Source organism: Pagrus major, chromosome 22 (assembly GCF_040436345.1).
Source record: "Pagrus major chromosome 22, Pma_NU_1.0".
Taxonomy (NCBI): Eukaryota; Metazoa; Chordata; class Actinopteri; order Spariformes; family Sparidae; genus Pagrus; species Pagrus major.
This window is the reverse complement of record NC_133236.1, coordinates 9,041,625-9,056,136: the sequence shown is the minus strand read 5'-3', so window position 1 is coordinate 9,056,136 and position 14,512 is coordinate 9,041,625. Positions and strand designations below refer to the sequence as shown.

General features: G+C 39.6%; 1 protein-coding gene across 1 annotated transcript in view; it reads left to right on the top strand.

The window, feature by feature from the left end:
- Positions 1 to 14,512, top strand: part of LOC141018019 (serine/threonine-protein kinase D3-like) — a 43,108-nt gene that overhangs the window by 7,935 nt on the left and 20,661 nt on the right. Inside the window, exons 3-4 of the mRNA XM_073492865.1 lie at positions 11,663 to 11,801; positions 13,010 to 13,141. Of these exons, the coding sequence (XP_073348966.1) occupies positions 11,663 to 11,801; positions 13,010 to 13,141 (271 nt within the window). The remainder of the gene's footprint in view (positions 1 to 11,662; positions 11,802 to 13,009; positions 13,142 to 14,512) is intronic.

The window sequence follows — 14,512 nt, the reverse complement described above, 5'->3', positions numbered from 1 at the left end:
TGCAGTTTGGCTGTGAATAAAGGCGACGGCTCCTCAAGATACAGCAAAGCTCCCTGGTATTATTTCCCGACCAGCTTAACACGTGAAAGGGGGTTCACCCCGAAGGTAAACAGAAACTTTGGCCCTGGAGGAATTCATCTCCCCTGTGCTTCCCGACCACGGTCCGGGAGCCGAACAGGAATGGTGTAACACCATGCTATCGTTTGACTGGCTGTAGCTAATAGCTACTGGCTTAGCTAGAAGCTATGTTAGAGGAGGTTGACTCGCAGCACTTCAACACGTGTGTTTTTTTTCCCCTTGGCAAGCTGACCGGACGTGACATGGGGGCGTGGCAGCATCGACGATTCCATTTTTTAATTCAAAGTTCGAGATTGTGACTTAATTTCGGTCGATTTCGACGATTTTGACACCCTTATCTGCAGCTCTGCAGAGATTTTCAGCCTCTTTTAGCTCATTGTTTTGATTTAATGGCACATTTACCTTGTTCCCAGCAGCAGCAGGCAGCTGTTTGCTCTGTACACCACCTGCCCACCACCAAACAGCAAAAAGTTAGAGACTATAGATGAGTTTACCAGTTGGTGAAGAAAGTTGAACATGAAGCAGTTAAAGAGCTAGATATTTTTCTTTTTCAATCCAGAGCTAAAAGACTATTTCACAGGGATGATCATGTTGCTCTGTGTCTGCTGTATGTGGAATTAGTCAGCTGATTGCTAACACGTAAGCTAGAACAACTTTATAAAGTGATATCACATGAAGACGGTGTGGGTGACAGTTCCTCAAGTGGGCAAAAATAAGTGAACGCAGCTTTAAAAAAGACCTTCAAATTTAATGTTTTGTCTTCTTGGCACAAATGAAAATCTCCCAGCACTGGGGTTGTGTACCGTTCATATTAGAACCAATACTGGCACCAGTACCTGGAATTTGGTAATGGTACTTGGTGGTACCTTTTTGCGGTGCTTTATTCTTTTTGTGATAACAAAAAAGTTAATATTTAATCATGCCTGGAAACATGTGAAGCAAACATCAGCTAAGACAGTGAAAAAAGTTATTTCAAACAAATACGTACCCAGCTAGCAGTGGCAACGGATGTATTTATAATCGTATGGTGACCTGAAGATGCTGCAGTCAGTAGCTCCTCCAAATTAAGCTACATTTTTGTTCTTTGACTGTGTTTTTTTCAGCTTTATTGCTGAAACATGTACTGCCCATGGCAGGAAATACGGTCATCATCATTGGAGAAGAAAGCGGGTGTTTAGGATTAAGAATAGCAAACAGTGTACTGTGCCGACAGAGCGCAGGACTACAGCTGAACGAGGAGAGGTGGACTCTGTTTATAACATTGATGCTTGGTGCTCACTCACAGTCAAAGTTGGACAGTGTTTCCTTGATGTCGCTCTGTTGATGTGAAGATGGCGAACACATTATCATCACCATCATGTTGCTGCTGCTTACATTCACCCTGACACAGATTCAAAAGTTGCACTACATGTTTATATATATTTGTATATTGATAACTGTATTTATGTTCTGTAATTTGTGTAGCATGAAGGAGTTTATAAACTTTCATTTCGTTTTGCAACCCTGTGTTGTATAATGATGAATAAATCACTTTGTACCTTGTAATGAATTAACTGAGGATGTCGATGAAGTTTGCACTGCCTCACATGAAGTATTGTCTTCCATGGAGGGATCAAGCTCATCGCATTTGACTGCAGGTGTTCTAATGTTAGCTGCAGCTGCTGCAGGCGTGCTGGCTTTCAGGCTTTCAAACACGTTAAAATCTTAAGCTTTTAGATACATTTTGTGTTTGACCTGGTTAGACGCGTTGCCCTGATGAGTTTTGTCTTCTGCATTAAAGATATTGCAGCAAGTGTTGGCAGTCTCGCTCGTCTTCTCTCTAGCCCAGATCCTCTCTCAGGTCCTGAAAGTCGGCACTGATGGATTTAAGGGGGATTTAAGTACTTGGTTATACCCAAACCCTGCCCTGCACAATATGATACATTTTATTATAGGGATTTTTGTGAGTAATTTGTGATTTTGTGAATGACCTGCTTTATGACATCACTTTTTGTTGCTGTTTTTAGCTTTGCTGATGGCAAGTAAGGCATCTCCAGCAGGCAGATTACATGAAAGAAAAGAAAGAAATTAATCTTCTTGTGTTTCTCAAGAAGTCCAACATTAGTAAACAAACGTAAAAAAAAAGTTTTCCTCTAGTACTCCTTTTGAATCTGGAAATCACAGTAACACATGTTGAGTACTAATGTTGAGGGATATAGTTTTTATTCAAGCTCACTTAATTTATCTCCCAGAAAGAGAAACTGAACTGGACTTTCATGTATTATTACTCCTGTAAGTCCATCTAATTAAAGAAAAAATGCCATCTTGGTTATTTTGAAGTTTGGGAATTAGTGAAGAAGCACAGGCAAGTGTCTCGACTGGAAATGATGAACCCGGAGTCTCTTCCTTTTTTTGGAAAGATATAACTGTGTTATTACAGGTAAAAGTTCTTGCGGATGTTAGGGAGGCGACCTGCTATTAAAACAAACTCTGATGACATTTACAACCATTTTCTGCATTGGAAAACAAAAAGGGATTTTTTAATCTCAATGACTGTTTTTCAGATTTTTTTTTAAAATTTAGTTTAAATGATATGAGAAAAAAATGTACAATTAATCATTACAATGTAAAAAAGTTAAAGAAAGACTTCAGTAGAACAAATACTGTAACACAAAGATGAAAAAAATACAGAGATGGGATATAAAAGACTGTAAATAAATAAAAGTGATTAAAATGGTCTCTGAACCATCATTTAAACCATAAAACAGCTTCTCTGTCCGTCGTCAGCGGCGATGAGTTCTCTGCTCAGCTGGTTTCCACGGTTACCAAGGCCAGGCGGTGGTTCAGGTAGAGACATGAATGATATTGACAGAGAGAGAGAGACATTTCAGTGTTGTTATATAGACGCTCAAACCACCTACAGAAGTAAAACTAGCAACTCCAGAATATGTTAATGTACACTTAAATTCCCTCGTTATTATTCTTTGAACTCATGATTTAACCAAAAAGAAACAAAGTAAAAATAATCAGTTTACTCAGTTGGTCACTGGCAGAGGTGAAACCTTGTAAATAAATTTATAGAGAGGATAAAGTTACATTCACATTTTTCAGGCTGAATCATTTATAGATTTGAGTTTTCAGCTGAAAGCAGCCTTCATCTTGTAGCTGACATCCTGCTCGAGTTACAAGGACACACCGTGAATAAGTTTCTATCTTTCTCCGTCTTTTCTCTTCCACTGTTTTCTTCGTTCTGCTCAGTTCACTTCACTACCTGGATCAGTATCTTTAAAACCTCTAAGACAGGGGTGCCCAAACGTTTTCTCCATGCGAGGCCTAAAACTGAGGCCATGGGCCAAAAGCAAACACCTGTTGTATTTTTAAAGGATAGATTCACCCAAAAATGAAAATTCAGTAATTATCTCCTCCCTCCCATGCTGAGGACTTGTTTTAAAATGCAGGAAACTACAAAAAAACATAAAATGGCTCCATACAGCTCATCTGGTGCATATTTCTGTCATTCTCTCTTCTTAAATGTGGGGATTTGCTGCTTTATGCTGCTGTTATTTATGACAGTAAATGAAGAGTCTTTGGGTTTTGGACTGTTGGTTGGACAAAGAAACAAATTGAAGACAAATACAATAATTGAATAATTGTAAAAAATAATCAGCAGATAAATAAATAATGTAAAAATCATTAGTTGCATCCCTACATAGCAACATTACATCAATCATTGCAGCTTCACGTGCGGTGCCTTGAAGTAAATGTTCACATCGTTGTGCTAACATGCTCATAATGACTTTGCTAACAGGTTTAATGTTTACTATGATCCCTATCGTATTTTCATGTGTTAGCATGCTTACATTTGCTAATCAGCACTAAAAATTTAGAGCTCAGACTGATGGGAATGTCAGTTTTGCAAGTTTTAGCTTATTAAGACTGACATTTACATCTGAGAGTCTCGCAAATCCCAGCTCTGGTCAATAAATGATCAAAACATCCTTTAAAGAGGTTGAGAAATGAATGAATCAGATGATTTATCAGATGATCAGATTCCAGTTTCTGTCTTACTCCCACATTCCAGTTTTCTCTCTGTGTGTACAAATTATGTCTTTTTAAAGAGGTCAGATACGATGAAACTTGGATGAATCATTTTCCTGGCAGCAACAAGTTATCATCAGAGATCAAGTGATAAAAAGAAGATGTTGATAAAACCACACTGAGGATGAATGAAACTGGATTATATTAATGACAATGATGATACAAAAGTACAGGCAGGTGGATTTGTCTTCTTTAATGTGGGTTTTAGATGTGATTAATCGTTGAATGAGGAGGTTTAATTTTCTTTTATCTAACATGTTGAATTGACAGCCATTAATAGTGTCTGTCTGACACTTACTTCAGCTCTTTTAACTTTTTATAATCCCGGCTTAACTTTTTGAACTCCATCCTGAACGTCACTCACAGCTTCTGTCTGAAACTAAATCTTGTTTTAAAATCCTGTTACAGTGTCTGTTAAGTGACCTGCTGTCGTTCCTCTAACCTGTCCAGGTTAACAGTTTGGGTGAGAAAATGCACATCATAACGAGCCCCAAGCTGCAGTTCCTCTACCACATGAAAACTTGAACGATGAAAAACTTAGCTCTAGAAATACAATACAAATCTGTCATTTATTCTGCAGGATGTTTGTCTCAACAGGTTAGCTTGTGAGCCAAAAGTACATGGATTTTCTTCAAAAACATTTGTCTTGTTTCTTGATTTCCCGGCTTTTAGGACTTGATGCATTGTTTTTATTTTGATTGACAGACTAGACACACAATTGGGGGAAATATCATACATTTGCACTTGAACGCACCATGACGTCCCTGTCCATGGCAAGCCCCCAGGAAGAGCGCCAGGCTTTGAAGACAGTCACAACCCCCAATCCTGGGGAGTCGAGCTTTTTTAGCTTCAAAATGCCATTGAGCAGCATTCATAGGAATGAATGGGGCTCCACTGCCAACGCTGTGTCCAGATTTAAATATATTGTCCTTGGTTGACGCATATATCATTCCCTGTGAGAAATGATGTTGATTTCAGAGTTTAAGATGTGCACCTGAATACATCATAAAGTCCATCTGAGTGACAAAGTCTGGCACAGACAGACAGCAAAGGAGAAAAGCAGAGATAAATCTACGTAGATAAACAACACCACAACATTGTAGCTGCTCAGAAGAGTTTTTTATTAAATGACTTTCAGTACAAACTGTCAGTGTGACAGAGAGTCTTATGAGATTTACTCGCCAAACTGAAAGTATGTCCTCATTTGGTGCTTGGCAGACTCGGTTTCTGACTCAGATATTCTTGTAACTACATTTACAGTGGTTGTAGAAAGTGTGTGTAGTCAGTGGGCTGTAGGATCCAGAACTACTTTTCCTAAATTTAGAGAAGACTACATAAACTAAACTAACCAACAAAGCCACGAAACCAGGACTACCAGACCTCTGTCCTGTCGGGACCGCTTGGTTTGTGGAAGAAGAAGATAGCTCCTTCTCCTCCACCCTCCCTTAAATATGGGGCAGGGCTAATTGCCTGATGAGCAGCACCTGAAGGAAAGAAAAGGAGAACAGAGGAGGACAGAGAAATAAGCCACATTAAAACCACATTAATCCGTGGGTAGGATTGCTGTAAATGAGCTCGAGTTATACTGTGTTTTCAACGTCATTAAACAATTTATTGATCAATAGAAATGATTTGCAGTTTGGTCCTGATGCGGATCAATCGTGCATACTGAAAAAGGTGATCATAGCATCCCTGATGTTACATTAAATCTGTGAACAGTTTTATCAATGAAACATCAGAGCTCAAACCAGAGTGGCCACATTTCCAAAATCACTGCCTCTGTCATAGTAACTCTGAGTGTCTTCTGAGAAGATTTTTTGTTGGCTCGAGTTGCAGCTGAATTAATCCAGAGGAAACACTGAGGTCACTATAACATACATACGCATGCGCACGTGCACACACTCACACACTGAGGTATGTGAGGAGGAAGTACTGTATGTTATTGTGGTAATAGTGACAGATGTGGAACATAAAGTACCGTGTGTGTTCAGTGTGTATTTTCCTTATAGAGATGCTGTAACACTGAGCCGATAAACTCTTGTCTTCTCTCTCTGGAGATAGATCAGGACACTAGAGCTGCAACGATTAGTTGATTAATCAATTTTTCAATTAATCAGTTAGTTTTTAAGTACATTTTTCAACAAAATTCATGACATGAACTGGCTGAGTTTGTATGGAATGATCGTTTGTCCAGTACTTTGATTTATGATCAAATACCGACAAAATTAATGACACTCTTCGAGATCCAGGTGTGTATGTTTTTACATTCATAACATTCAGCAGTGATTTAAGCCTTTTAACAAGTGGATGAATGAACCTCCCACGCACTCACACACTGACAACCTTGACCCACTCAGCACTGCTTCCTGTTGTTTCCTGAGCGAGGTGACAGAGCGAGCGGATGCACGGAAAACAGGCGCTGCTGTTTACCTTCATATTTCCCATCAGTCCCTTTTAGCATCGTCCCTGCAGGCTTATTGCACGTGTATGTCGAAAGAGTTGAAGAGTTTTATTGGAGCTGAAAGGCTCTTAGCTTTCTGCAGCGGAAGGGAAGGGCTGTTTTAATCTGTTTGTGCTCTTCTCATCGCTGCTGGTTCAAGTTATAAACTGCTGTCAGATGTTTAGGGAAAAATGAAATGATAAGCTGCTGTTTGTACGTCACAGAGAGGCTGTTCAGACCTGGTGTTAGGATCACAAGTGGACAGGTGTACAGGTGTGAATGCCCCACATTCAGGACACATTCAGAGTTGGTCTGCGCCACATATACAGTATATAGGCTACTTCTTTGACACCAGTAAAGAAAGTCCCCAGACTCCCTTGACAAAATAGCTCAATTTTGAGAGTTGTTACATTAGGAAAAACTTCATAAACTTTTGGAAGAACTGTCTTTGGCAAATTCTAAATCACTGGTGCCTTCTCATAAATTCAGCATTAAATGTCAGATTGTCACAGCATCACTGCACCAGCCTCTCTGCTTCTGTGTCTAAAGTGCGTCTTATCTGCCAACATTTAGCAAGCAATTTCACCATTTATACCAAATTTATGAAAGGAGACAGCATTTATTGATGCTAAACACATAACATTTTACAAATACACCAGCAATAACCTACATATGCTAATTGTGTTAGCCTTCTTGGAAATTTTGCTTTAAATAAAAAACAATAAGTCGTTTCTTTCCTTGTTAAAAGTGTTGCAGCATCGTTGCACCAGCCTGTCTGCCTCAGTGTCTAAAGGGCGTCTTACCTGCCAACATTTAGCAGCTGTTTGAACTTCTTTATGAAAGAAGACAACATTTTATTGACAATAAACATGTCAAATTTTACAAATACAGTAAGCAGTAACCAATATAGGCTAATTCTTTGTTGCCCGTGGAGAAAGTCCCCAGAATCCCTTAGAAAATCTCATAATTTTGTGAGTTGTTGAGTTGGGGAAAAACTGGCTATGAACTTGTGCAAACACTGTCTTTGACAAATTCTTAATTATTTGAGCCTTCTTGTAAATTCCGCATTAAATACAAAACAATAAGTTGTTTCTTTCCATGTAAAACTTGACAATTTGTACCAGCCTGTCTGCTTCTGTGTCTAAAGTGCATCTTACCTGCAAACATTTAGCAGCTGTTGGAACACACGCATGTCCGTCCTTTACATTACGTCACATTCAAGATTTAGTGTAAAATTTGAAAATAATTAAAGAAATGTTGCGCATTAAGAAGACTAAATCATGACATTAACTTCATGAAACAGTTGTGTGTTTTGTGTATATGTTTGTGGACTGGATGTTGCCTTTGAGAATCGGGATTAAAGGGCTCCATGAACACTTAATCTGTGCAGCACTCATGCCATTATCAGGGAGGCTAAGAGGTGATGGATATGCTTTTGGCTCAGTAAAAACAACTGAAGTTAGAGACAGAGACATCTCTCAGCCCCCTGCTCCAGCTCCTGCATCAGAGTCAAAGGTCACGACAGGGCCTGGAGGTTTTGGCCTCTGCGACCCTGAGGACCAGAACTAGACTCTGGAGGCGTCAGAAATATGGCTTCAGTTCGGTGAGGCAGTTGAGTTAGAGAATGTGAAAGGGATTGTGCATGTGTGTGCGCGTGTGTGGAGGTTAAGCCTGGTTGATGGAGGATTAACCATAAAGAGGGGATCAGTGTGTATTAAACACACACTCTTGTCCATTAACAGAACTCTTAGTGTGTTTCTCTGCTCACCTCAGAGAATGCGGCAGCTGACGACTGCCTCTAACGTGATTGGCCGGAGTCCAAATGTGTCGTCATGGCAGCTGAACAGAAGTGTTTTCACTTCTGGTTCAGACCTCACCCAGTCCTCATGAAGGGCCTTTTTTTTCAGCTTCCTGCTTTGTCATGGTTTCATAGCTGCTGGAGAATGAGAGGGCAGGCAGACACAGAGCTGTTTGTCCTGGTGCATTTTCTTTACTTATTTAGCAAATAGAATTTAATTAGATAACAAAGGTTGATTGCTGATGGTTTTCTAGAAACAGCTTAATTCAAACATATCAATTAAGGATGATGATAAGATGTAAATGGTTTGCTAGTTTTGCTAGAGGCAAAATAACTAGAGAAATAAAATGACAACAAAGAGAAGCAAAATAGCCACAAAGAAACACAAAACAAGCATAAAGAGTTGCACAAAGTTGACTAAAAATGACTACAGGTGCAAAATGGCTAGAAAGAGACACACAGAGAGATGCAAAAAGTGACGCCAAGCAACTAGAAAGAGATAGAGAATGACCAAAGCAACTAAAAATCGATTCAAAATGACCACAAAGAAATGCAAAATGACCACAAAAAAATGCAAAATGACCACAAAAAAAACACAAAACAACCTCAAAAAGTTTACTAGAAAGAGATGCAAAATGACTAACAAGCAAAGCAAAAACACCACAAATGGCCACAGAACAACCATAAAGAAACACATAACTAGTAGAAAGAGCACAAATAAATACAAAACTACTAGGAAGAAATGTAAATTGACTCCTAAGAGATGACTAATGACCACAGAAAGACTGGAACAACCACAAGAAGACACAAAAATACTAGGGAGAGATGCAAAATGTTTAGAGAGCGATGGAAAATGATCACGGACATAAAACAGCCACAAAGAGATGCAAAATGATTACAAAAAAGGTGCAAAACAACTACGAAGAGACAGCCACGTCGTGTGTTGTTGTTGTTTTTCAGTCTGGGTGCCCTGCTCTTACGTGGGGGGCTGGGGGCCTTTCATGTGTCTGTGCTTTTATGATACATTCATGTGCTTAATTTTCACAAAGATGTTGTGACTGTTCAACAGAACTGAGCTTGTCCTCGAATGCTGAGAGAACTCTTCCATTATAAAACCAACACTATGACTTTTCTCTCTTTACTTAAAGATCAGACTGATCCCTGTGTTTCCATCTGTTATTGTCTATTTGTTGGAGCAGTGGTGTGTAGCCACGTGGATAATGACTGCTGGGTGTCAGTGACAGGACCTCAGCCATAATTCATGATGGATGTTTTGTGTGTGCGTATGTGTGTGTGTGTGGTGTGTTAAATGTGATCCGTGCAGCTTCTGCCTTGTCACCTGGCTTCCGGCTGTCAGTGTGTGCTGCAGGATCCAGGCTGCATGCTACCTGCACACTGCTAACATCCTGCTAACATCCTGCTAACACAGAGAGCAGCTCAGGGCAGGAAGCTGCTTCACCTGCCTGTCTGCAGGCTGCAGAATTTGCTCAAGTCTGAATCCAGTACACACACTTTAATAATAAAGTACACCGTTCACAATGCTATAATATGTTTAAACAACTACATAGAGCTACATACGCCTAGAAAGAGACACAAAAAATGACTAGAGAGATGCAAAATTACTAGGAAAAACTATAAATGACTAGAAAGAAATGCAAGGTGAGTAAAAAGAAATGTGAAACAACTCGAAAGAAATGCCAAAAAAGAAGAGAAAGACGCCAAACAGGACTAGAGAGAGACACCAAAAACGAGTAGAAAGAGACACCAAAAACTACTAGTAAGAGACGCCAAAAAAGACTAGAGAGACACCAAAAACTACTAGAAAGAGAGGCAGAATGACTAGAAAGAGATGCAAAATGATTAACAAAAGATGTAAAATGACTAGAAAGAGACACAAAATACTAGAAAGAGATGCGAAATGACCACATAGATGCAAAAAGACTAGAAAGGGACGCAAAATTACTAACAAAGACCCGAAACAACTGGAAAGAGAAGCAAAAATGGAAAGGAAGAGATCTCAAAATGACTAGGAAGAGACTCAAAATGACCACAAAGAGACGCAAAATGACTAGATGATGCAAATTGACTAGAAAGAATTGCCAAAAACAACTAGAAAGAGATGCAAAATAAACACAGAGATGCAAAAAGACTACACACATTCAGACTGAAACATTTGACTCACTTTGGAATTTAGGCAAGTTTTAACAGAACAAGACAGGACATCTGATGGGGGCAGTGACCCAGACTTGAACCTTACACAGTTTTTAAGGTTCTTTATAAAGAGGATCTGGCTGCTGGGAAATCTTCATGTTTTGGAAGCTGCCTTTTTAACCAGAAAATCTGATTTTAGTTGGCGTTTGTCTGCTGGAAGTTTCCCAGTGTGGTTTTTCTCTGAATGTGTTTCATCACACATCATGTGTTCCTCTTATGAAAAGGTTAGGTAATGGTTAACTTAAGGAACAAGCTACACAGACACCAAAGATGAGATCATGTTGGAAACTCTGCTCATGCTGGTTATCAGGACAAAACATTAGAGGGGTCAAAGGTCAGCAGGTTGGAGCAGTGCCTTGCTTATGAGCCATGGATTACGATAAAAACATACATGTTTTCTTGTTTTTGGCTTCTTTTTATGTTTGATTTTCTTTGATTTTGTTTTTACCCAAGGATCAGAAATCAAGTAAATTGATTATTTGTCTTTGATAGTGGGGGGTTATGTGCCTTTTGAGGCAAATTTATGATCTGTGAATTTTGGGCTACATAAATAGAATTTACTTTATTTGTCTAGTTTATTTAACTTTTTAAAAATCTCTTTCACATAAAATATACAGCCTAGATTTGGCCAAAACAGTACAATGTAATAGGCACTGAGATGCACGGTGGACATGACCACTGGGTTTATTTCAAACCATTTATACCCAGTATGTCTCAATTTTAATATCTAAAGGCATATTAAGACTTTGTGGGCAGCACAGCAGATCAATGATCAGGAATGTTTTGAGGAAAGTTTTTAAAATATTTTTGGTGATGATGACATTATATGATGAAGTACTTTGATTAGTCAGGTATTTAATTTGGTGGATTAAACAAAAAACAATGAAACAAACATTCACATTTGGCAGATTTGTAAACTTACCTTTTTGTATGTGTTCATGAAGTGTAGTCACCCAGTTTCCAGGTAGCTGCAAAGTTTGTGCTCAAGTAATAACATTAGAAGTACTAGTAGCAATAACCTCACTCCTCACTCTCCTCATCCTCCTTCTCTTCCTCAGTTCCCTGAATGTGGATTTTTTGGGATGTATGACAAGATCCTGCTCTTCCGCCACGACCTGAACTCCGACAACATCCTTCAGCGTCTGACCTCAGCGGACGAGATCCATGAAGGTGACCTGGTTGAGGTGGTGCTCTCCGGTAAGAAGCTAACTCTAGATACTTTGAGATGTTTACTCAAGTACTATTCATATGGGTGAAGCTTAGTTTTACCAAAGTAATATTTTAAGTATGACTTTTGGATTTTACTTTTCACACTGTTCAAAATAAATGCACGCACTAACCAGATCAAGATATTTACGACAGGAGGTGGCGGTGTTCATACTGCTTTTGTCTACAGGGGCCGCCAGAATCAACAAAAATTGAAAGTTTCTTTTTGCAGCTTTAAGTACTGGACAGATTAAAAGTTTGATCTGATGACACTACTATCTGAACCAAATATCATGGGTATCAATTCAAAAATTGGGAAGCAAAATACAAAAATAAACTGATAAATACTTAATCTTCATTTAGTTGAAGTCAAATGTTTAGAATAAGACAAAATGATTTACAACACAGATTCATTATTATTAGTCATACAGTTATTTATTGTGCACATTGACAGTACACTCTCAAGTCTCCAGGCAGAAACAACTTAAAGCAGTTTATATATTTATTTATTTTTATTGTTTGTATTGTCTCAGCTTCCCTTCCTTCTGTTAATCCACCTCTGAGCGAGAGCGCTGAGGTCGCCTTGATTTCGTTTCCTTCGCTGCGGCATCGCCCCGGGTCACCCTGTACGCTCTAACCATAATATTGTGTATAGGATTGTCATTTCCTGCGTCGTGTCAACAGGTTGGGTTGTAAAAACTAAAGCTGACACCTTCACAGCTGAACACCGAGGCGCTGAGCAGCGGCAGGTTTAAATTACACGGGAGGAAGAAAACAAAGTCGCAGCCCTGAACCGCATCGGGCTCAAACCCACGACCACTTCCTCCTCCTCCTGCTCCTGCTGCTGCTGATGCAAAACCCTGCAGAACTTCTAGAGTTTATTTCTCTGTTAGTATGTCTGCCTCTGGTAATAGAACAACTCACGCCTGATGGAGAACAGACTCAAAGAGAAAACAAGCTTAAGCAAGGGCTCCAGCTAGAGATTATTTTCATTATTGAGTAATCTGCTGATTATTTCCCAAAATAACATAAAATTAAATCACATCAAATCAAATCAAATAGTTTCTTTTATCCAACCAAGAGTCCAAAACCCAATGACTCTTCGTTTATTATCATAAATGACAAGGCTGTCGTAGCAGCATGGGAAAGGTCCCATGTCGTCTCTTGTTTTTCTACTCCTCTGTGTCTGTTCATTTCAGCTCTCGCCAAAGCCGAGGACTTCCAGATCCGACCTCACACGCTGTATGTCCACTCCTACAAGGCGCCGGCATTCTGCGATGACTGTGGGGAGATGCTGTGGGGGCTCGTCAGACAGGGCCTCAAATGTGAAGGTAAGAATGTGGAAACAAGATTCCAACAAGAGGCCAGGGGAAATTTAACTCCCCCTGGGTCATGTTATGATGAGTCTGTGGTTTACACCTGCAGTCACATTTATTCTGAATGAAATGACTTTATTCAGCCTGAAGCACATTAAACTGAAGTGTTAAATCATCTGTGTTCAAATCACAGATGCGGAGTTGATTTGAGATGCATCCAGACTGCGATTGAAGTATTTCAGTGTGTACAGATCTAGTATAGTATCCAGCTACAAATCAGGTGGTCGTTGACGAACATAATTGCTTCCACTGTCTGTGGGTTTTGTTCTACTTGCAGCTTCATGCTGAACAAAAAAGGTTTAAATTCCATCAGTCAGGAGTAAAGCTGTAAAGAACCCTCTGTTCCTCTTTTCTGTTGATTCAACAGCATCTACTAATCTTAACACAGTCAGTACAAATCACACTCAGTTGCATGATGCTCTTCCTGAGATTCTTTCTTATTTATACATTTATTTCAGTTTATAGATTTAGTGTAAACAGCTTGAACAAGAATATTGTTGACCAGCTGTGAGGCTTTTCCACTGGCACTTTTGGTCGCACCAAGTCAGACTGGGCTGAGCTGATTTGTGTTCTCATTGCATTTCTCTACGGCAGAGATGAACCCTCTTTACCTGCCCCGCTTCTGAGCAAGCCGTGGTGATGTCTCGCAACCATGGCCAACCTGTGACGACCTCCCTCCATCCCTCATTCAATCATGTGTTTTGTTTGTGACGTAGACATTTAAAAAACTCTCTATGTGTATTCGGTTCTCAGTACTTTTGTTCACGGCAGATTTGAACTGACTGCATAAACACTCAAAGGGTCAAAATGAGGTCACCTGAAAGCTCCGTAGCAACTACAGAAATACAGAAACATACGTACAGGTGTGAGGCTGATCAGATTGTCAGGATATCTGGTCATTTAAAACAATTCAGACCAGCATCCTCTCAATTAAATTTATGAGAGGAAGTGATGTGTGCTAGTGTGTTTGTGATGATGTCAGACAAACTTTAACGAGTATAACAGAGACGAATAGGAAGCTACACGTCAGAGCGACTGTTTACACAGTGATGAAGAACTGAAAGTTGATCGATAAACATCAAACTCGTCTCTTCTGACCTCCGTCCTGCTGAGAAATCAAAAGTTCAGCTTCTTGGACTAATCCAGTCTGATGTCATGATTGTTTTATGTGTGAAGTGACTCCTCAGGGTTCAGCATCGACTTTGATTTGCGCCATGTCCCAACTGACCTAGTCATCAAGGTCCAGGCGCACGTACAACACACATACACACACACATACACACACACACACACACACACACAGATTTTCACACTGGTTTTTAAACC